Genomic DNA, 24,516 nt, shown 5'->3' on the forward strand with positions numbered 1-24,516 from the left:
TGGTGACTTTTTAGTGGCTTTCTTTTTGAGCTGCTTTGCATTTTTGCAAACTGAGCTTTAGGCACACTCATCCTCTCAAAGGCCAAAATACAAATAAACAACAACAAAATATGGCGTCAGTTAATTATTCATGTTCATCAAACGGTGAAAATGTTTTTCTTATGAAACCTCATTTATCTCTCAAACAGCCTTGTGGTTTTAATTTTGTTCTTTTAAGCTATTTGTAGCACAGCCCCCTCAAATTTTTTTCATTTTCAAAAATCAAAGTGAGAATACAATGAAAAGAACTTGTTATAAACAGTCATAAAGGAACTTTTATTTGGCTCCGATATCATTTCAACAAATCTCTCTTTTTAAATGGTTATCCTGAAACATGTCTTCAAAATCATGTTTCCACCACCCGGTGTAAATGGGGCATGACCTCAAAGCAGTTCTTATATTACTGTGCTTGTAAAAAAAACAAAAGAACAAAAAAGAAAGGAGAAATGATAAGTGACATACAATATTTACACTTTACAATGGCTTTTAAACATGTTACAGTTATGCAAATAAACACAGTACATTTAGGATTTACAAATGGCATAAACATTTAACGACTAATCGACACGGCACTAACAAATACTGTCCAGCGGAGAGCGCTCATACTGACTGTTGAACACATCTGACACTTCCAAAACAAGAGAAAGCATTACTTGCACACTTCTGCATGGACTTCAATCATTCTGTAGTGGTGAGGAGACAAGCACTCCATCTGGAAACACTGCAAATATAAAATGCATTATCCAAAGTGAACACTGACACAGGAACAAAGAACTGCGCTGTAAAGTTTTCACCAGTTGAATCCCTCTTTGTGTAACAGCAAGTCAACAACAAATAACATTGAGAAAATTAAGTGCAATGCCAAGCTCTGAATCTGATGAACGATGCTGTGAACGCATGAATAATCTCAGTGTTCAAGAATAACAAAGCCATACAAAATCCAAATGGAATGTTGCGAAGGCAAAAAAAAGACGGGACAGATACGGTTAAAATCTCGTGTTGGACACGGTCGAGGGGGAGCTTGGAAAGCTCACAACGCTGAAGTCATCCTGTTTGGCTCGCCCACTCGAGGACAAAGTGAGCGTAAATGTTGAACATACAAACACCAGAGTTAATGTTGAATTATTTGGTGTTGGTGTAATTCTCTGGAACACAATCAGTCTGTCAAATCTGTTGAGACTCCGCAGCAGCGTCTGCCAGTATCAGGAGAGCATGTGGTACGTCCAACGCGTGCCCCGAGCAGTGTGTCAGAGCCGGCCTGAAATGTGTGAAAAGTACTTTTCCTGTTTAGTACTTGACCGTGAAAGTGAGCTTATAAGGATATAAAAGAGCCAAACTATGAGGCTGTAAAATGAGCTGACTGAATTAATCCCACAATAAAAACACAGTGCGGGTCCACTGTATTTCCTTTGAAAAAAAGAGTTGATTAATATCTTCTTTGTAGCACTCTGGCAACGTGGTTAGAAAAGATGTATTTGGCATGGAATACAACATAAAAAATATGAGAAACTGAATAAATAACACACACTGCTCTGTGGCCCACAAGCTACACTGGCAATGTGCTGAGTTGTGCTCCATTTCCCTTTATCTTCATTTCAGTCCAAAGACAAACTTTTTTTGCGCTTCACTTATTCAAGCAACTTAACTGGTTATAAAAACATCATATATTTCAGCATTTTGTTTGAGAAAAAAAGTATAAAAATCACCAAGGAATGCAAAAGAAATATCCTTAATCACACCATCTTTCCTTCTTTTCTAAATTTTTCCACTCTTGGTCAGAGTGCTCTGTGCACAAACTGGTAACATTGCAGTTAAATAGTTAAATAGATAAATAGTTCATTGGTACCTGAGCGAGGACAACAAAGCACCTTTTAGAGGCGTAGCACCGAGGTGTGATGTTAGCCCCCTTTTACTGGGAACTCTGTGATGCTTCCGACTGTCCAAAAGGTCTTACAGAGTCTCAGTAATTAGTGCAAATCAAGAAAGTCTCTGTCTGTTGGTCAGAGATGAACTCGTCCGTGACGTCAAGAGCTCAGCAGTCCTTCTGAGTCTTTGGTGGTCTGTAGGGCAACATCGGCACAGGTCTAAAACGTAAGCATTAATAAATTACATTACCACGGTAAAGATAACATTTTATGTGATCCCATACACGCTCACAAAACGTGCATGATTTTCTTTTTTTCTTAAATACAAATTCATGCTATGCACTACAGACATGCACTGGACCTTTTTTTGGGGGGTGGGGTGGTGTGGGTGGTTTTTAACCTCTTATTTTGGCACAATAAGAGGTTAAAAAACACAGCAGAAAGCCACTCTACAAATACTCACACCAACTATCCTAAATGCATGGATGAAATTACAAATATTCAGCAAAACATTTTCATTTTTTACAGCATGTGAGCACACATGCATTAACATGCAAGAGAGTCTAAAAATGATGAAATGTATGATGAGATTCACAACCATGAGTCCCTCAAGCTCATGATGGTCATCAATTAAAGCTTCAATGGAAAAATAACCTAAAATCCATCTGTGATGCAGCCTAATACAGAAAACACTTCTTCCTTGATATCGCTGTTTTCCATGTGAAGAATATTTGAATAGAAGGTGAAACTGTGGAACGTCCATCAATTACTTCAAAATACAGAAACACATCTGAGATGCGCTGGAGGGACTGTGGACTGGTGGGGGACGCCACGCACATATTTTGGGACTGCCAAAAGATCCAGGACTACTGGAAGAATACTCAATGAGAAATCAAGGAGATATTGGATACTGATTTCATCTTAGAAGCTGCACTAGTCATACTAGGTATCACGGATAATATGACAGACAGAAAAATGATTAATCTCCTGAGGACTCTGCTCTTCACGGCAAAATAAAAAAAAACTTTAACAGCCTCCTGGCTAAAGCCGCAGTCCCCCAGCATAAGTCATTAGAGAGACAGGTGAAAATGTCGTTCATATGGAAAAAAAAGACATGTTTACAGTAGAAAATGGACAGGTTTAACAAACATTGGTCCCCGTTAATACGAGCGAGGGCGGAACTATTTTTTGTGTGTCTCCTTTGTTTGTTTTTGCTCTGTTTTTTTGTTTTTCCTTTTTTTCTGTTTTGTTTAACTTTATTTTAATTTATTATTATCATTACTGTTTTGTCATATACATATTTCTTGTGCTCTTTTCATTTGACTATAAACAATTGAGTTTGGGGTGTATGTCAAATCAAAAGGTACATTTTGGGAAGTAATAGCACCATTGATTATGTACTTAGTAGTGTTGAATATGGACATGGAAAGACCAAAAGTATAACTTTTTTGTAATTATCTCCTCTATATTGTGTGTTCTACATATTGTCTTTGTGTTAAATAAATATACATATTTATTTAAATATTGTTTTACCTAAGTGTCACCTCTTCCTCTTGTGGACCAGGTGACAAACATGGTGCATTATGTATCATGTCTGAGCAAAACTGGGGAAGTTAAGTAACGGACATGTAAGCCATTACTTAAACAAACAGATAAAGCCAACAACGTTACGTAGTCTGTGTCTGAAAAGAACTACAAAGACATTGGATTTCCATCACGTCGCACTGACCTGCTGGGTAAAGGGATGGTGGGTGGCGGCCTGGGCACAGTGGGGATAGGTATGGGGAGCGGTCCAGTTCCGGGGAGGTGGACCCCTGCTGCGGTGACACTGTGACCCAACCGAGAGCTCCTCCCGAGTGGGTCTGCAGGTAGGGGTTTCTGGGGTGGACTGGGTTTTTCAAAGTCCTGAAGAACAAAAGGAAAATTCTAATTCAGTCCCCCAGGTGAAGACTGTATATGTGCCAATATTAGTATATATATATAAAACAAAAGCAATTGATAGACTTGTTTCATAATTAAATTATTTTTTAATTCAGATAAGAACTGTATTAAGTTGAAGCATCATTGAAATACTCTATTTGCTAACTGACATTAATGTGAAAAACAAATTACTCTTATCTTGACACACAGTGTATGAAAATCGTCACCTTCTACCTCCCTTTGAATATGGATTAGCTGTGTGGCAGCTGTCTGGAGACAAAGGCAGACACGTTTCACTAGAGGGCACTGCGTTATCAGTATCTTTTCTGAATTCCCACAGCTAACACGAGATGAATCCCAAACCTCCTCCTCCTCCTCCTCCTCCTCCTCCTCCTCCGTCTCCGCCACCTCTGTGGCAGTGCTGTGTGAGTGTAGAAGGTTATCTGAATGAGGTGCCATCATGTGTTACTAATCTACAGCATGGAGGCGAGGCAGTGATAAGCATCTGCTAGCAGCAGCCAGGGCTACTGTCACACACGCACACATATGCATGCACAAAACCTCACCAAACACCCACCCACACCGCAACACACACTCAGAGGAATACATGGACAAACTTAATGTAGTATGCACACCGAGAGAGAAAAAAAAAGTTTTCCACATCATGCATGGATAAGACTTGGAGAGCTGGAAGGTTTAAAACATTCATGAGTGAAGTCGAGACGTGACTGAGTTTGTCACATCAACATACAGACTTACAGTTTTAAACCTGCGAGCGTTCGGCTCTGTGTGACACTAGGGTTCACATGCAAAGAGGGTTAACGTCAGCAAAACTTTGCTTCAAGGGGACTTAAAATATATTAATTCACTACATGCACAAGGGTATTTAAACAGTCCAGTTAACATACTGAGGCTGTATTTCATGGTTTGAGCCCAAGTGGCAACTTCTGTGGTTAAAAAAACAAAGCCAACGCCAAAAACTGCAGTTCCTCAAAAGGCCGCTTGAGTCTGGCTCCAAAAGCAAGTCAGCCCTCATATGATGTCACCTTGAGTAACAGCATATTTCATATTTCACCATCATCAAAGGCTACTCCATTCCCAAAGTATCACAAGCGGTAGTCAGTAAGAAGTTATTAAACAACAGAGGTAACATTTCATTCATGCAATATAATATTTATTAGTTAAGGTGCACTGTAGTGGCCTCTTTACTGAGACAAGATTATTTTTACAAACTGCAAAATGTGCAAAACTCTGCATATGACAGCCCAAAGCTCTTCACATGCAGTTAAAAACACAAGGTGCCCTGCAGAGGGTGAAATGTTATGATACTTTAATCAATTTGAGCTCCCTTAACGGCATAGCAAGTCCGCTATACTCTGAATCTGCAACACAGTCCCACATGGATACTGCTCTGACTTGTTAAGAGTTTGGAGGTAATAAAACATACACAGTAGGAGATTCATGGGATCTAATTAAATGAAATCTATATGAATATTAAGTGAATCTAATGGTATCTAACAGGCTTTACACATACAATCTACTACCCACTGCGATCTTTAAGTACAGATTAATTCCTGACAAACTCCTATATGTCTATGTTATGGACGATTTAGTTCAAGTGAAGAACAACGCCCCCAGATACAAAAGCAGGCTGTTTCTCAAAGGAGCGTACAGAGGAAAACAAAGATGTAAATGGACAGATGCATCCACTCAAATGCAAGAATAATCCCGGACCCATGTGCATTCCAATGCTGCACTTGGCAGAAAACCTCACAATGTAGCTGGAATCTTGTGCTGGTGCTGTTCACATGTCTTAATTCAAAATGAAGGATTGCACTGTCCTCCGTGGCTTGAGAAAGATCTATGAGCCATGGGCTTACAAGCACCTTTCAAAACCCCCCGGAGGAGCTGAGAAATGCGTGGTCGTCTGGCCAAAAGCAAAGCTATTTTTCTGAGGTTCCTGAAAAGATGACATTTTGGAAAGGCATGATTTTCCCTCCTCAACAGTGTGATGCTGCAGTCTGCTTTTGTAGTCCAGCTGAACAGGGTGTGGGCTTGTTTGCATCACATTTATTTGACACTACAGGTATTCGGTATGTATTTTTTAAGATAATAACCAGCAGGTCTGTTTGGGAAAATTCACGGCTCCAGCACTGTTTTTGTTTCTTGCACTGCCGCATTGTAGTAGATGAATGCTGGGCCTTATTCCCCCGTAATACCTCTACGTTAATAGGGTGCAATTGGCACACAGGAATAAGCTAGCCTGCGAAAAAAATCTTTTAAAATGAGATATACTGGCTCAGAAAGCAGGGAAGGTTGTGTCAAGTATTACAATGACCTTGCAATACACTTTCTATTGAAGGACTGATGTCCTGTACGTCCTTACTGGCCTGTTATTAAATCTCAACAGAATCCTCTCTGCTATTTCTGACCTACAAGTGCCATCTCTGCTCACTCCATCTGTTTCATTACAGCAAAATGAGGGAGTAGATATTAGCAGGTAGTGGAGTTTCTTTGTATTGGCAGGCCAGAGAGCAGCCTTTTTATTAAACAAGCAGGGGCCTCTCAGCTAAAGTGCATCTTTAGCTGGCACACGCTCATGTCAATCAAGGGTGATGTGCTGCAATACTTGATATGGACGCCACATAACTGTCCAAAAATGGATATGTTGCCAGCTGGTTCTGCTGTTTAGTGTTCGCATTCCTTCACTTAAAGGTGTACTATGCTGGATTTTTCTAAAATAAATAAATATAAGAAAAATGTATAGACTCCCAAAGAAATTCCTCTAAATCATCACCTATGACCCACTTGAGGTGTGTGGTAGTGCATTTATTTGCATATATAACATATAGCAGGATAGGCAGGCAGGCAGGATATAACAGGATTCACACGTTTGGCTTGTGAGAATGTATTGGGAGCTGCTGGTTTAATCTTTAGCAAAGTGTTGTATTTTAAAAGCTTTTCATACTTTTTTATTAATCTGAAAGTGAAAACAAGTGGCTATAAATGTTAAATTAATTTAGTGGAGTAAAAGTAGCCTACAATATTTGCCTCCAAGATAAAGTGTAGTAGACGTATGATGTGGGAGAAAATCTAAAAACCCAAGCATCTCAAATTTGTGCGTTTACTTACTGCTTACTGACTGCTGCAGCTCACCCAAATGATTAACCCTGGAGGTATTAGAATTGGTTCCCTATACACCTCCCTCTGAGTCCTTCATGCTCTGGTTTCACATCTGGGATTATGTCATGCTCTTTATACAACAGAGAGAGAGTGTCACATCACAAAGCTCTTTTTAAAAGCAGCACATGTCTGTCAGTTCTCCTGTGCACCCTTGCTGTGGCTCACACTGTGCCGACATACAGCACAGCTCTCCTCACCGCGCAGGTACAGATTTGGATGCACCATCAAATCCACCAGACACATGGATTTACTATCTCCACTGCATCCTATACTGCTGGCTCAGCAGAAAGCAGCGCCTTACTCAGGAGTTGGGTCACAGGGAGGGAGACGGATTGAATTTTGCTGTCGATATGTGGGAGTAGGAGCCGGCTGCAGTGCAGAAATGCAGTGATTTCCGCCAGCCAAAGCTTTGCTACAACCTTTAAAACTGACCATACAAGTGGCTGTACAAGTTGTAGACCATTAGCTACAATTTGCATATATTTTACATTATGGCAGACCATTTTTAACCAGTACCTCATTTTTTTTAGATTTATGTCCAACCTTCCATTCCACTCCATTGGTTTTCATTAGTTTCAGTATGAAAATCATACTTAAGATTAAAATCTGCGTGACATAAATCATCCATCACAGTGGACATTTCATATACATCGTAAGAGTTAAATTACTGTCATGTGGTGATGCAGTCTGAGCGGGGACTGATTTTAACACTCTTTATCTGTGCATTTAAGGAAACTGTGACAAATGAGAAATGAGTTAACCCACTTTTTAATTTCACCTGTTTGTTTGTAGTAAATCTCACAGATTTGTTTTCCTGACAGCATATTTTGTTGAGATTGAAAGTTTATTTTTACCTTGAAAACAGGAGTTGACAAAATCATCTCGCTGCAGTATTCACTCAGTGGAATTAACTTTCAGTCTCACCTTTTAGGCCAACCAGATGCTGGCTCAGATAAATGGAAATTTAAACATCCACAGTTTCATAAGACAGTATGATTCGACTGGATGCTCCAGGTGTGTCCTTAAGTGTCCTTAAACACACCAGAAAATGCTGATTACCATAGAATGAGAATTAACTTTGAATTAAAAAAACAGAAGACCCGATTGTCACTGTGAACTTTTTCAAGACAGTTTCACATCTCAGCAGGTTCATCTTCACACTTTGTTAGAATGAACTGAATTGATGGTTGCCTTAAATATATTCTGTAGAGCATCAAACCAATGGTATGGTTTACAAAAAATGGTCAGGAGTAATGCACAGCAAAATATACTAAACTTGAATTTAATGAGCCATGCTATATATATATATATATATATATATATGGTCCATTAAAGCTGTGGTCTACATAAAAAATAGATTCCCACTGTAAAACATTACAAGGCAATTTATGACAAAATAATAGCTACAAACTTTGTATAATTTACGAATTATTGAGTCAAACAAACCTGGTCTAGTCTGTACGATGGCTGCTGGCGCGGCAGGCTGAGAAAAGGTGGCACTCGAGATGGTGAGAGGGACGTGTGGGTGGGCAGGACCCTGTGGTGGGCTGGCAGAGGAGGCAGAGTGGGCTGGCCCACGCTCAGAGACACCGGCATGGGCTGGCTGATGTGTAAGGGCTGGTAAAGGGGCAGTCTGCGCAGGCTGTGAGAGTGGAAGTTGTGTGGGGGGAGAAGAGGCTCCGCACTCAGGAGAGATGGCTGTACAGAGGATGAGAGGGAGGTATTTTCAGTAATTCTAGCAGTTATCTGTTATAAAAGCAAGAGTGCAAACACTTTTGTCACAGGTTTTAGTACTAATAATGCTACAAACTCAAATGTATTCAATATTTTAGACAGCATGCCAGCATCAGAGAAGCAAAACAGGCATGACATTTAACACAACAGCATTGATCTCTAGTGTGACATATAAGATATGGGTTGGTAGCACTTTATTAACAATACACATAGAAAAACATGGTAATAATAATAATTTACCATCCCTGTTGTATGGCATCTGATCTCATCCTCCGCTTGGAGGATAACGCACAGGTCACGCTGCCTACATGAGCAGCATGCACGCATTGTGGAACTTGTTTTTTTCCCAGGTCAGAGCAAAAGGGGAGACAATCAGCTTGAGAGAATTCAGTCTTTAATTTTATTTACACTTGTGCTTTGTCAAAATGTGGAATAGGCCCATAACATCCGACTTTTTACTTTTTCTCCCCCAGATAATCTTGTACCATCTTAAATTTCATCCTGTGCAGTCCTGAATAAATGAGCATTATATGGGTTTCTTTAACCAAAAAATAAATAAATAAAATAGATGTATATATTTATGCTTGCCCGATGCTGCTAAATGTTCCACACGTTTCATATCTGGTCCAAAAGTCTGGATCCACCAAGACCTTGAATTCAAAGATGTCAAACAGGCCTTCGGGGGATTGTGAGGGGCGCTTTACACTTTTTTCTGACACCTTATCGACTAAATGGAGCAACGCCTGAGAGAGAGTTCAGGCAGTCAACTCGAGCTGCACTGATTCATATGCACGAGTCATACGTCACTCTCCATATGTCAGCTACACAACCCACACCCTCGCAATTTAGTGATCTATTTAAGCTGCAGAAATTTCTCAGCTTTCCCTCTGCATCGTCAATGTCACTCTTTTAAACCCACCTCTGCCCTTGCATTCACCTGCAGGCTCCGGCTAGGTGAAGATATCCATCATCACTCCTCAATATCTCATGTAAACATATCAACAGGGATTGATGAGGCCGTAGTCTAGAGCCAAACTCTAACTATGTTCGGCTGTTCAAATAAACATTTAAAACACGAGTTGTCTGACTGAAATGACTGTTAGATTAACCAAACAAATAATCAACACATTAAATGAAAATAATCATTAGCTGCAGCCCTTGCCTCTTGTTTAATGACTTTAGTGCAGGCACCAAAAGTAAAACTTCCACTTCAGTCATAAAGCTCTCGTTAGTGTGAAAAATGTGATGTCAAAATCCCTCATAAAACTGGAAAACAGCATTATTAGATATGACGTTCTGAAATTGTAAAAGCCAGAGTCTGACCACATGTCCTGACCAGCTGTTACCCATCCGTTTCCAGAACAAACCAATAACGTCGCCCTAAAATGGCCAGAAAGGATTTGGCTGCTGGACAACACACACACAGGCACCCACACACACGCACACACTGCAGATGTATTCAAAGAGAGCTGCTGATGCTGACTGACATCTGGACATCAGCGAGTGGCTGAAGCGGTCACCATAATGAGAACGGACAGGCTGTTTCAAATACTCATTCTGGTGGAGAGAATACTTTTCAACATGAACTGGATGAACCTCTACACTCAATTAGAATATAAATATAACTTTTATGCACAGTTGCTGCTGATACAGGCCAGTGCAAACACAAATCACATCCAAACACTCATGAATATAAATGCATATACCTAGTTAGTTTTGTCACATACATACAAATGATAGGTAATCTCCCACTGCGCTTATCATTTCCAACAAACAAATCAAAACCTGCTTTTTTTTTCCTCCGCCTGAATCAATCAACTCTGCTCCATTCTCATAAAAAATTATTATTTTTTTTTATTATCACAAACTAAATATGTAAGGGGCTCAAATAACAACATCCTGAGCCTCATTTAAATGGAGCAATCTCTCCATTACAGTTTCTCTGCCTCCCGTCAACAAAAGCATGGTAATTAATATTTCTCAGAGAGAGGGAGAAAATAGAGAGACAGAGAGAGAGATAGTGAGACTGAATCAATTATCCGGCATCCGGTTTCATCAACAAGCCTGGAAGCTTGACAACTCTAAACTGAAGCTTGGAGGCTGGTGAAGGGATCTAATGGAGTGTGATTACAAAAGAAATCAAATCAAATGGGCCGTGACAGAAATGAGCAGACAAACACACACGTGTACAGTAAACATACAGAATATCCAGATACGCATGGATTACTTCAGTAGCAGTTATACTGCTGGGAGTGACTCACCTTATAAATGTTGGCTGTGGAGGGTTTTGGTGGAGGCTTGCGCTGTGGGGTGGGCCTGTACATGGACTGAGTCCTGATGGGACTTGTTGGCCTGCTGGCCTCCACAGATCTATGAGCACAACACAAGTTGGGTTAATGTATCTGTTAATTGATTCTGTTTTTTGACCAGAAAAATCTGTTACATAAGTCTCTGCAGTCATAATGTTCGGTGAAAATAATTCCCTCTGAGAATACGTGAGCGGAACACTGTTTCTTAACTGGCTGTAATGTGAGCGAGCGCCGGCGACAAAATCAGTTTGATATCATTGTGTTTCTACTGCAATGTCCTATAATACCTGTATCAAAGACAAATACAGTCACCTTTTTAAAGTGTGCCATCAGGGAACAAAGACATGTATTTTTACATGGAAATGGGAAGCTGATCATAATCGAAAATATTGGTCTGTTCTCCCCTGTGCTTAAAATTATTACTCATATAAACAAGAAATTCAAAGCTTCAGAAGAAAAAACAAAGTTTAGCAACATTTGAGTCAGACTACGATGACCGTTGGTGGGTTGCTTGTTTATGCTGCCAGGCCACTGTCAATCAAACGCGATCAAACCATACCCACACAGTCCTAATGACGCAGAGTAGCTGGGTGTTTGAGCATTAAACTCTCCGTAGATGTTATCTAATGGTGTTTTTTCTTTGATCCTTGCTTATTTAGTCATGAATAATTCATTTTATTAAGAAATACTTAAATACCAAGTTTTGAAAGGTCCAAACTATAGTTTGCCAACGTCCCTATCTAGAGCCAGAGTTTGGTTGATCCATACTGGGCTACTGGGTAAACAGAGGTGCAACATGACGATCTCCACGTATAAGGACACACTCTCTATGCAGAAATATATGGCTCATTCTAAGGTAATGAAAACATGATTCTTATTTTTAGGTTATTATACACTAAAGAAAATTCATTCCATTTCTGCCAGTACCACCCATAAATCCTACACACTGTACCTTTCTAAGCAGCCTCCTGCCATGTGACTGAGCCACAACCAAACTGGCTCTTTGTTCTGTTTCATGAAGAGAAATGTTACCTGAGTTTTTCCAAGGTGCTCTTCTTATTGGTGAAGAGCAGGCGCAGCAGAGTCTTCCTCTTCAGAAATATGACGACGGTGGTTACCAGAAGGCTGACCAGGGTAACCAGGATTGCCACAGTAATGACCACACTGTCAGCTGATGCCATATATGACAACACGCACATTAATACACACACACGCACATCTACAGCACAGAATGACAGGACATGATGCAAAGACCGTTACAGCTAGGCCACGGTCAGCAGCATTCATATTTCTCTGCACAACACTCTGTGGACTAAAATTAATTTTCTTCCTCTCTTAAAGCTACAGACTGAACACAGTGTAATGTATTGCTGGGTGGGAGGGGAGTTGTGTTGTTCTAGGAAAGTTACACTCCTGTCCAAACCACACATCAATCCAGCACTGACTCTGCAGGACAGAGACGTCTAGATGAGTGAGGGTAGCAATTAAATCGTCCACGCTACCTGCCAGTCTCATTGGCCCGCTGTCGATGCTCCCACCGAAGCCCGCTTTCTCACAGAGTGGAGGAGCCCAGTGTGCTTCACAGTGGCAGTTTTTCTTGTTGTTGCACACCTGCAAACAAGGTAGTTTCACTGTATATCACATGCTATATTGATTTTCTCCTGCATAAAATAGCATCAAAATGCATTTGTATTCCTACCAGCTAAACTCCAGATATAAATGATGTATGGGTCTGTACGCAAATAAGATGAGAACTGAATCTGTTTATTTTTCACAGATAAACCACTCTCATCCAGTTAGTCTAAGTGACTTCACTTTTGTGTGTGTGCACTGGAAGTGATAATAGATAAAACATGTGCATGGGAGAGTCCATCCCGTAAAGCCTCAGGTTTCCAGTGCACTAGTTTGATCCAGGAGGATTCCCCGGCGAGGTAACGCAGTCCAGCTGTCAGTTGGAGGGAGGATGGAGGAGGGAGGGAGGCGCAGAGGGAGTTGTGCAGCTGTGGGGGATTTTGCATTTAGCACAGACGTGCAGTCAAGTGCCTTCCCTGCCTCCAGGCCACAGACACTCCTTCGCACAGGGTGACGGGGTTAAGAGGCACTTGGGGAGGCTCAGAGGGAGGTATGAATTTAGGTGTATGTGAGGAGAAAAGTAACAACACCAAATACAATCTCTTAATGTTATAAGAAATCACTATGTGTCTCTCTCGAATTAACACTGAATGTGAAATCTAATTCTTTAAAATCTTGTTGAGCTGACGATGCATACAAAAAACAATTATCCAAAGACAGATTATATCCATCATGCTCATTTGTTAAAGTAATTTTTGATGGTATCTCATATATTTGAAATGGTAATAAGATGGAACTGCAATCGGTCATTGAATGCTGAATTAGATGCACACACTCCCTATCTTCAGTTTCTCATATCAACATATCTGACATGTCAGAACAGATGACACTTCACATTTTGATCTATTTGTTTGTCGAAGATGACTATGCATAGACGGTACGGAAGTATAGACACCATTGTACCTCCAGTCAATACAAGCCTGGCAAGATAAAGTGAGTTGACTTGCAGGCAAACAAGATTCTTTAAACCCCCACAGTACATTTAGATAATCACTACTTTTCCAGTCAAGTCTCGTACTGTGCGAGGTGTTTGAGAAAATGGCAGACAAATTGATTTGGCAGATATTTCTGCAGGGGCGAAGATGCGGCTCAAATCCACACTCTTAATGGGAAACCATTTCTCTATACCTCAATTCTCTTTCAAAGCACTCTCTATGTGATTATTGTTATTGCAGTTAGACAATCAACTGGCGGCCTTGTTGTTGAGCATAACAATGTAATTTTTTTTTCAAATTATTGACAGACTAATTTGTTTCAGGGGGGTTCAGTCATTTACAAGATAAGAGGAAAAGTTTAGGAGAACATACAATTTTTGGATCACAGATTTGTTTTCTTGTAAATAATCTCTGACGATGAAGATCAAAGGTTACTGTACGTTAAACTAGCCCCAGGTGAGTGTTTGATTCCAAAGCTAAAGTACAAAATAAACTAGATATCCGCCACGCAGTCGTATGCCTCCGCACACCAGTCAAGTTGCACTTTCAGTTTACATCCACATGTGTGAAAACATGGATGCAGCACACACATAAGATCAATACAATCAGCACAGTTTCAAGGTGGTTGTTAAGGGTTGTTGAGTTATGACCAAAAACAAGATGTAGGTCACTGTGTGTCACTGTGACCTTGACCTTTGACCTTAACCACCAGATTCTAATCATCTTGAGTCCAAGTGGACATTTGTGCCAAATTTGAGGAAACACCCTTGAGGCCATCTTCAGGTATTGCTTTCACGGAAACGAGAGGGATGCAAGGTCACAGTTATCTTTGACCTTTGAACACCAAATTCTAATCAGCTCATCGTTGAGTCCATATGAATGTTTGTGTCAAGTTTTAATTCCCTATAGGTGTTCTTGAAGTATCGCATTCACTATAATGAAACGAAAGGTAACTGTGATCTTTGACCACCAAGATCTAATCGGTTCATCCTTGAGTCTACTTGAACGTTTGTGCCAAATTTTAAGTAAATCCCTCAAGGTGCCAAGTGAATGTTTGTGCAAAATCTGAAGAAATTCTCTCAATGCATTGTTGAGATATAGTGTTTAGAAGAATGTGTCGGACGGACAACCTGAAAACATAATGCCTCCGGCCTCGGCTATTGCTTGCATGGAGACACAATAAAACATAAAAGCACCCATGTTGAATTATTGATACTAAACACTAAGGGACAAAGGTAATACTTTCTTGGCAGGAAGTGTTACTTTAATATTGCAACCAAGCTAACTGTTGTATTCTCTCCCTCTTCTCTCACTGTACAGCCAGAAGATGATGGACAACACTTTAAGTAGGCCATAAATGATGCTTTTAAATGGGATTGATTTAACCTCAGCAGGACAATGAAGATTGATTATACAGAACAGGAGCATCTTCCATAACTCAAATTCTACACTGTAAATACGCTGTTACTCTATTTTGTGCAATTACAGAGCAGTGAGACAGTCCTAATTTTGTTCAGTCAGTCAAAAAGTGACTAAATAGATAAATACAGAGTCCTCCCAGAGGTGTTGCACAGTGTATAATTAAACGCTAAATATTGAGCTGGTAGGTACTTTGCACTCACCCCACGTCCATTGCATTTCCCAGAGCACTCATGCACACCGAAGACGCTTACGTTCTGGCACTGGCGATTCAGGCACACCTATGGAGAGGGAAGCATCGTAAGACATTTTTTAAAGAGGTATATAACTGAAGAGCTTCATATTTGTCTTGAACGGGCACATGTTTAGTAGCAGGAGCATGATTGATACCTGCTGCATGTTTTCTACTCAAATAGGAGAGTACAGTTGCAATGTGCTTGTGAATAAACAATTTTAATCAACATAACTCATCCATCCAGCAGGGTAAGCACAACATTTCAAACATCTCTCTACTTAGCAACATTTTAATGCTCCTCCTGGGGGATCCCGAGGCGTTCCCAGGCCAGGTGAGATATATAATCCCTCCAGCGTGTTCTGGGTCCAGTTGGACATCACAAAAAAGCCCAGGAGGCATCCTAATCAGATGCCCAAACAACCTCAACTGACCCCTTATGACATGAAGGAGCAGCAGCTTGATTCTGAGGTTCTGCCTTCATACATAAATTAATGTGGAATGAAACACAACTGTAATGCTGCATACAACTGACATGTACACTAGGGGTGGAAATCACCAGAGGCCCCATGATTCGATATTATCACGATAGTTAAGTCACGATACAATATTATTTCAAATATGTTGCACTATTGCAATAACAAGTTCCCCAAGGCTTGTATTTCTGTGGGTTGACCCAGAGGTTATCTTCACCCTGGTTCCCTCGTCAAAAAGCCAATGGGATCTTTCCATTGTTTTTTTAATTACTGCAGAAAATAAGCTTTGTGGTAAACAAATGTTTATGGGACTTAGATGTTTCAAGATGCAAGATAATCTTCACAAACGAATACCACTTTTAGGATATTGGAAGCCTAAGTGCAATCACCATGTTGTAGGACTCATTCCTGGTGTACTCCATATATTGTGACTAATTACCTTTTCAACAGAAAATTAAGTTCCCAAAGGAAAACTTCAGTCTGTTTATCTCATGGCACTCATTTTTATTGTTGTTCATTGCATCTCATGGACCAAAAAAGCAAATGATTAGACTATTCCAGTAGCAACCAGAAGTTACATTTTGCATTTGTATCATTAATAATTCATATAATAAATAACCCATACTTGGCATCCATGTAGCAATACTATATTGACACAAAAATATTGCGATACTGTCTTGCATTGCCCCACACACATCACCTCCTCCACCCCTCCTTAGTTGTTCTTCCTGAGGTTTCTAACATTTTTTCTCCATTAAAGGTTTATTTTAGGGGGCGTGAGTTCTTATCTGCTGTCAGGGTCCAAGGACAGGAGGATGTCGTATGCTGTAAAGCCCTCTGAGCCAAACTGTGATAATGGGCTTTATAAATAAAACTGACTTGACATAAGGTAAAGATTCAAAAAGACACAATCTGTTGTGTATCCCCTAGAAACAAACAAAAACAGACTGGCAAAAGCCAGCTGTTGCTTATATGTAGAAAACACGGCATGCATTAAGCAAAGCAGTTTTGAGCTCTCATCTTCCTCAGATTGCCACTGTTGTGCGCTGCCAACTTAACGCCCTGATTTGGCATGGGAAATAGAAAACCTTTTTGAGACGAACAAAGGCCCATGACAAAGACCCACCTTCAGGCCAGCAACACTTCCAGATAATGTGCAGAGCTCACTCACATTTTGTAGAGACAACAGCCAGGAGACAAGCTAAGCTGGCAGACGGCCATTCTGCACAGAGAGCTCAAAGGCCTTTTAGCTCCAAGGGCACGTCCCTTGAGGTAGCTGAATAAGCTTATGTGGACTTGTGAGGACTTGTAGGACTGTGAGGCACCACAGTTTGGTTCCATAGCCTGAAGCTGGACACCTTGGACAGCATAGAATACAAAGCTAGCTTTTTTCTAGCATAACCTGGCCCTCACACATTCAGACAAATTTCAAAAACATAGGGAGAGCGCTGGCCTTTCACAAACTAAACCCAGAGCTGCGAGGGGTTTGGCAGATGCAATCATCCAGTTGTGAGAATTACTGAGGAGACACCATGGCAATGTTTAAAGAAGCAAGCATGGCCTGGATAGGTCTGGGCCATGTGTCAAAACCTGTGTGATATTTTTTGTGTTACAGGAAATGTTGAGAAGGAACCATGTCTAGCACAACTGGATTTTTTAAAATTTCCATCAAGGTGAACCTGGAGTACTGGTGTGTGGAAGACTCCTTGGGCTCAGAGTATTAACTTTACCTGACTTGCTGTTTATGCATCTAAACGACATTTCACCTGGGACCATAAGGAGTATAGAGTCACTTTTTCATTGATGAAGTTCTAGATTGGTAAGCTATCATCTAAAGCACTGGTTCCCAACTGTTCAAGTTACAGGGTCCAGATTTCTATTTAGTCATTAGTCCAAGGTCCACACATTATAAATGACCACATATTAAATTCTATTTCACAAAATGAAAACAACACATTGGCCTTAAACACAAAGAACAAAATATTACGAGAATAATCAGAAACAGCACTTGAAAATAAAAGCTTTGTGTTGTAAATTCACTGTACTTCATAATTAATTTTTTTTTTTTAAAAAAGCAAATTTAACATGATTACAATTATTTTGAATATTTTGATTTTGACAAAAATGTCATAGAATTACGATTCTGAGGTGATGCTATAATAAGGCTTTGATTTTTCTTTCTTGTGCCCTTTTTCAAACATTTTAGATTGAATTTGATATGCACTCTTTGCAAACATTATTTCTGGTTGCAGTCATACAGGAAGCGAGAGACCAAGCGAAGGAAGATTATTGTAAGATTATCACTGTACATGGGATTTTCACTAATTCCATGACTTTCCCAGGTTTTTCATGACTGTGGGAAACTTGCATAGAGTTGGTTTAAACAAGGAATGTTTAGCTATTTATTCATTAACTTAAAGTAGCATAAGAAGTTAATGACACTGCCCATATGAGCTCAGCAATATATGCTCTCACAGCCAGTTTGCTGAAAATGTGAGACTGAGAACAGATCTTGTAACGTCATCTGGAGAGACAATTTAGGAGGCATGTGCTCCAGCCCAAGGCTCTTTTTCTGCCTCTTTCTTGGCAAAAAAATGCTCTGATGTCACTGGTGTGGTGATGGAGGTTTTAAGGACAGCACATGGAAGAAGAAAAGTTGAGAGGCACACCTAATAAAATAACTGGTGGCCTAAAGGGTCTTGCCCAGCCCTTAGCATGACATGTATTTATTTCACTGGAGTCACTCAGGAGTTAATTTTATTATCCCTTTTCTTTGGGAGGGACAAGATCTCTGTCTCTGCTTTGGCTCTGTGCTGTAGTGCTTAGCAGCCAGAGGAACACCACAATGGGCTTATACAGGTGTCAGCCTTTATGGTCTCTAGAGGATAAATAATATAGTTGCATAATGCAGTTATAGAGTAATAAATATAAAGCTAACAACAAGCTGTAGAGAGAACTTAAACATTCATGTAGAAAATAGAAGGTACGACCTCTGGATGACAAACGCAAATATTGGTCTATACAAGACTTGGTCACATATGATTTAGTATTGTTTTAAAAACACCTGTGCATAGGTGACATCAAATGTTGAGTCACGCGTCTGTCTATTTAACAGGGATTAAATATAACCTTTTTAAGGCACAGTCTGCACATATACAGATATTTTTGAAAACTGTTAGTTACCTCTAAAACAGAGTCTTAAAAACTAAAATGGAGATGTTTTTAAAACACCTTCTGAAGTCATTTTCTCAATTTGCAGATGCCAATTGCTGGGCTGTGTAATGAGCATGTTTCGAAAAAGGTAGGCTGTACATTTTACTACATTTTGCAACAAGGGGAAACTGCTGAAGACTCATCAAGCCCACAAGCTTTCGACATTGTTTTTGCATTCTAGTGTGTACAGAGATGTTTTGTAAAATTAAGGTCATGTAAATATATATATTTTTTTGATAAACGGAAAGGGGAATTATCAGTTTCAGGGTTTCGATTGCTTAGGGCAAGTTAGATTTTTTTTTTTTTTTTAAATCTCACTTTTTTTACGCTAAAGCCAACTTTACAATAACCAAAATTGAAGCAAATACATGAATAGAAATCAGTCATCTAGGGACAGAGGCATATAAGCCCAAATGTTTATTTTAACATAAAACATAACTTTTAAGGGAAATACCCAGTTGCATGTGGGATTCCACTGCCTTGATTTCCACCGTGCCAAGTTTGATAAAATAGTTTGCATAAAATACACAGTCTCGGCTGCATTGCCTTGTACTTTTCTTGGCCATGCTGTGAAAACTTGATTAAACTGCAATTTGCATTGAATTTGCACTCCCCCTGTGACAGATAACTAGTAGACAGTGAATCCTCTTCTCTGACCATCTTGGCCAGAAACAAAATATAAGTGAAGTTGGTTCCACTACCCTGATCTGCCTGACGTTAATGCGAGAGGAATTTTGGTAAATATTTAAAACACTGATTGTCCCAATTATTTCAAGATTTTACAAAGCAATGTCAAGAAAAAAAAGTTCCATGTCTGAGTATTTTTAAGACTTTGAAGGATTAAAATTTTGATATTAATTAAGGGGTAGAACCCCGAGAAATGTCTGTATACATGTAGACGGGGGCCTAAAATGTCTCTTTACAATTTTATGATAAAGTGATCACCTACCATGCCATCTCCACACTTTGTGCCAGACAGAACCAGCCCAGGATCAGGCATGTCATCGCCCAGGTAAACATGCGTTCCTCGACACAGAATACGCCCTCCCTCTTGTAGTGGGATGTTGGTTTCAATGGAAACGGCGTTTGTTCCGATCACTGGCCGGTTGGCTCCACCCTGGCACTGAATCTTACCACACTTTGCATCCCTGCACACAATACACACAAACACACACACACACATGCATGCACACAAACATTAAAAGGCAGATAGTAAATCATTTAATCAATAAAGCCAGGAATATAAAGGCGCGTCAATATGAGACAAAGATAAGTAACTGTAAGATGAGAGACTGCTCGAGAAAGCTGCAGCTTTTTAGTCCTGCGGTCATTAAAGCAATTACATCAATTAACAAAGAGCTTGATTACAGAATTCACCCAAAGGGAGAAGATCTTTAGAACAATTAGCTCACAAGAATAGCACAAAATGATTCATGAATACTTTCCTAGATCGTAATTAGCTGCTATCTTTCTCAAATTACATTCTCTCACCCATGTAAACTTTTGTTTGAAGATCACATGTCAGATTCCACAACGTAATGAAGATCGCTAATGACACCACTTAAGCTAATCAGTTGTGTTTTGCACAGTAATTTCTCTGTAGCTCTACAACGTCGGTGCAGCTGCAGCGTCTTACCTTGCATCGCATTTGGCAAAGGAGCCTTTGGAGTCCTTCCCGCAATTCCCGTAAGGATCTCCTGCAGAGTTGACTCGCTCGAAGCATATCCCAGGGGCAGGCTTGGCTCCTGCACACAAAGACAAACAAGCAAAAATACAAAACACAATCACCATAATGAAGTGAAAGATTCCCTGTATGACAGTGAAGATGATGAACTCGGTCCAACTTAACAAGTGACATTGATTTACCTGGTCCCCACAGAGTGATGCATTGTTGCTCGTGAGTCTGGCAGATGCCGTTGTAGCAGTAGCCTTCGACGCTGTGGCAGGCGTGCCCATCATGCAGATAAACGTTGGCTGGGCAGTGAGGGTTGGCACCAGTGCAGAACTCTGGCAGGTCACAGGAGTTACTGGACTCTCGACACAGGGTGCCAGCTGGTTTAAGCTGTAAATACACAATATGATTCCATACAGTAAGCCCTTTCAGACATAGAAGCTGCAGAACTGCTGACTTCATCTATCTGTTAAAAACAATGCTTTTGATTAAATGTTTTACTTTCATTCAAATGTGGAAGAATAATGAAAAATAGGAAACAAGAGAGTCTACAGCCATGCTTGCTGTAACAATGTTAGAAAGTGTGAAGTTTACCCTGTTCACAATCTTAGTTTAGCATGTTCGCATTATAACATTTAGCTTGGCATCACCTCGCAGTTCACTTTTTTGTTTCCAGCAGGCGCTATCAACAGGGGCAGACCACAATGCCTCTGGACGCAGCTGGATAGAACCAGTCTGAGCAATGAAACGTGCACTGAAGTACTGAAGTCAGATGGGCGGATTGAAAACTTGATCTTATTGGATAAAAATATGTTGACAATGTTTTGCTTGCAGTAGATAATTAGCATGGGAAAAAAATTAAATCTTATTATATCATAGTTTATATGTTATTGAAATACTCAGCATATAGCAAAACCTTTAAACTCACAATAATATTGTATCATGACTTAATGTCACAATGATATCATATTGTGGGGTCTTTAGTGATTCCCACCCCTACCGAAAACATCTGAGGTGCTGTAAACGAATGTTGATTCATGTTTGATTAGTGCTACCAAGTTTGACAGTCGGATCTGAGTTTCGTGAGCCAGGTGCGTTGCGAGCAGACTAGATCTTATCGCAACCAATCAGAGCAGCAAAATGTGTAAATTTTCAAATCTGGACCAGTGACACTCCTCTGTAGATTATCATATAAATCCACCGCATATTAGATAAATGGTTGTGATAGGCCTGAACCGTGACACGCTGGATGGAAATCTGTCTGAATGGAAGGGGGACCAGACGCATCTAGGTCGAGATTTCAACGAGTCGGAAGAATAGCATTAGTTTGAAATGTCACTTGTGGATGTGCTAAAAAAAAATGCACCTAAGGGAGCTACAGTGTCCTTTCCGCATGCTGTTTATTACTATCTCTTATTGGTCCAGCACCTACCTTGAACTGTATTTGGCTGTGCGCAACCACTATGCTTTTTAGGACCAGATGCATCTGCCAGAGCAAATAAAACATGAGCTCCCAGAGTCGTCTGGTTCCCAGGCTGCATATCATCTGCTAATTAGCACTAAACACAAAGTACAGCTGAGGCTGATGAGATATTGGTCATAAACCACAGTAATGGATGAATTTTAATTTTGACCTGATGATGGTGCTGGATAAAAAGATATAAAAAGATCGAAGATATTTTCTTTTCTTTGTGCAAAACAAAGAAGCCCCCAAGAAGAGGAAAACACAAATTTAACACAGCATCTGTCCACATTCTTGACGTTGTGCTTGTGTGGCCTTCATGTTCATTCAGACCATGTCAGACGTGTTCTGTAAACAAAGACTGGCATCGTGACTTTAACGGAAAAGCAAGGGCTTATTTAAACATGAGAATGGAGTTGCCATTTTCATGTTCAAAATGAGTTACAGAAAACACCCATGTCGTGAGGCTCTAGCTCCGGTAAGACATTGTGTAACACTGATGTCTAATGCCATGGGGTCAAACATGCTTTTGTGTGAAGCACAGGGAAGAATTAATTTGCCTTAAAATGGAGGTCTTTGCAGAAACATGTTTAAGGACACAATGAGCGGACGTAGTGTGTTTAATCATCTCCAACAAATGTTCCTTTTCAAAGAGAGAACGCACGTCTGCGATACTTTGTGAAAAGATTTCCATGTCAAAGCAAAAACCACTAATAACTCTGTGGAAGTGAATTTCTTGCAATCCAGCTTGAGACCTTGCCCATAATTGAAATCTGCCTATTGAGGTAAAATATACAAAGTTGGAATGAAATGACCCGAGTTATTTAATTATACACGAGGGCACACTATTATGATTCTCTTAATAACCTACCAGAGAGAATTAACAGCATTTCAAAAAGTTTAAGGTCTTGTACTTGAGTTTTGAAAAGAAAAATGTTCAGCTCTCCAGAGCAGCACTTTGTGTAACATTCAGATGAGCAGAGAAAATAAATTTCAGAACTTTTTCAGCTATGAGAATGGCTGAAGGCCATTTAAAATGGGAAAAGGAGGCCTAAAGTGGAGGGAGAATGTGTAAGACAGACCAAGGCCTGCATAAAAAGCCTTACCCTGCAGTCTTCACAACACTGTCCGTGGGCGCAAACGGCGTCTCCCTTGAGGGTGCATGTGGTGGCGTTGCAGCATGGGTTCATACATTCCTGGGAAAGAAAACAAAATAGTTAACAACATGTGGACTTGATCATCGCTCTGGAGCTGCTCTCTCAGCTTGTTCCCTGTCAGATCAAGACGTCCAGGTCAGGGGTGTGAACTTCCTGTCCGGGGATACTGACTCTGACCCCGAGACCTTTAAATGGAGATGTATTCACTGAAGCTCTTATGTTCTAGATTTGAGATGTTTGTACATCAGGGTTCCTGCAGCTAAAGGCAAGGTAGATTTAAAACTTTTTAATGCCACTTGAAATTGAGTTTAAGGCCTATTTTTTTTTTTTTTTTTTTTTTGTAATTTTGTTTTGCCCAAATGTTTATTTTAACATAAAACATGATTTTTGAAAAGAAAAAGTTTGATTATCTGCATCAAATGTTGAAAAACTATGCTTTTTAGAGTGGAACAAATGAACAATGAACATATTATATCATCATAAAAGTATCTTTATCAGCAGAAGTGGGAAATATCTGGCATTTCTAGCCAGTTTTCTGGGCAATTTTGTGTTTCTAAATCTGCATGTAAGATTCCATTATTTGGATTCCCATCATGACAAGCTTAAGAAAAGGAACTTTTAAAAACATTTTTAAAGATGTTATCAATTATTTTGAGACATCAGCAAAAAAGCAATGCATAAAATCTTCATTCCCATGTCTGAGCATTTTTAAGGCTTTTGAAAAATGAATTCATGTCAATTTAATTCCTATTAAGGCCTTTTTTTTAGATTAATAAATCCAATGCCTTTTAAAACTTTTTAAAGATACACAGGAACCCTGGTACATAAAAAGGAAGTGTGTTTAATGCTATGCAGCAGAGGAGCAAAAGATAAGAAATCGAGTGTGTGTTAAAATCTTCAGCTCTGATTTGATGTAGATAGTGGAAAGACATGGCAGAGCTGGCTATTAGGGTATCGTGGACAGCAGCAGGAGTGGGATCTGAAAGCCCTTAAGAGGCGACGATTGTAGCCACTTCACCACAGTGACAAGATCAGCCGACTGCTGGCAGAAACCGACAAGAAGAGAGCGGATACATCAGGAGAAGTCGAAAGGGGAGTAGTGCTGTAAAAGACTTCAGGGAGGGTGTTGCAATGTTTATCTTTCATTGGATGCCAAAACACATCAGCTTTGTTTTCCAAGTAGTGTCACGCATCGCACTATCACGCAGAAAACAACTCCCACTATCATTTATCTTCTCTCAACGTGGCTGTTTCGCTTGTGGGGCTCT

At 40.0% G+C, this 24,516-nt stretch overlaps 1 protein-coding gene across 2 annotated transcripts in view; it reads right to left on the bottom strand.

The window, feature by feature from the left end:
• Nucleotides 1-200: 200 nt before the first annotated feature.
• adam12b (ADAM metallopeptidase domain 12b) overlaps nucleotides 201-24,516 on the bottom strand; it is a 108,650-nt gene continuing 84,334 nt past the window's right edge. Inside the window, exons 14-24 of one of the 2 annotated variants that reach the window (XM_088086117.1) lie at nucleotides 23,198-23,287; nucleotides 20,824-21,019; nucleotides 20,594-20,702; nucleotides 19,907-20,105; nucleotides 15,240-15,317; nucleotides 12,553-12,661; nucleotides 12,083-12,269; nucleotides 11,003-11,111; nucleotides 8,454-8,705; nucleotides 3,634-3,809; nucleotides 201-2,123 (exon numbers count right to left, since the gene is read on the bottom strand). In XM_088086117.1, coding sequence (XP_087942243.1) covers nucleotides 2,072-2,123; nucleotides 3,634-3,809; nucleotides 8,454-8,705; nucleotides 11,003-11,111; nucleotides 12,083-12,269; nucleotides 12,553-12,661; nucleotides 15,240-15,317; nucleotides 19,907-20,105; nucleotides 20,594-20,702; nucleotides 20,824-21,019; nucleotides 23,198-23,287 — 1,557 coding nt within the window. In that variant the 3' untranslated portion in view covers nucleotides 201-2,071. The remainder of the gene's footprint in view (nucleotides 2,124-3,633; nucleotides 3,810-8,453; nucleotides 8,706-11,002; nucleotides 11,112-12,082; nucleotides 12,270-12,552; nucleotides 12,662-15,239; nucleotides 15,318-19,906; nucleotides 20,106-20,593; nucleotides 20,703-20,823; nucleotides 21,020-23,197; nucleotides 23,288-24,516) is intronic. The other variant, XM_042502410.2, reaches the window with a different exon arrangement.

The sequence above is a fragment of the Plectropomus leopardus genome, chromosome 13 (assembly GCF_026936395.1).
Source record: "Plectropomus leopardus strain MGB_pleo_1.0 chromosome 13, ASM2693639v1, whole genome shotgun sequence".
In the NCBI taxonomy this organism is placed as follows: domain Eukaryota; kingdom Metazoa; phylum Chordata; class Actinopteri; order Perciformes; family Serranidae; genus Plectropomus; species Plectropomus leopardus.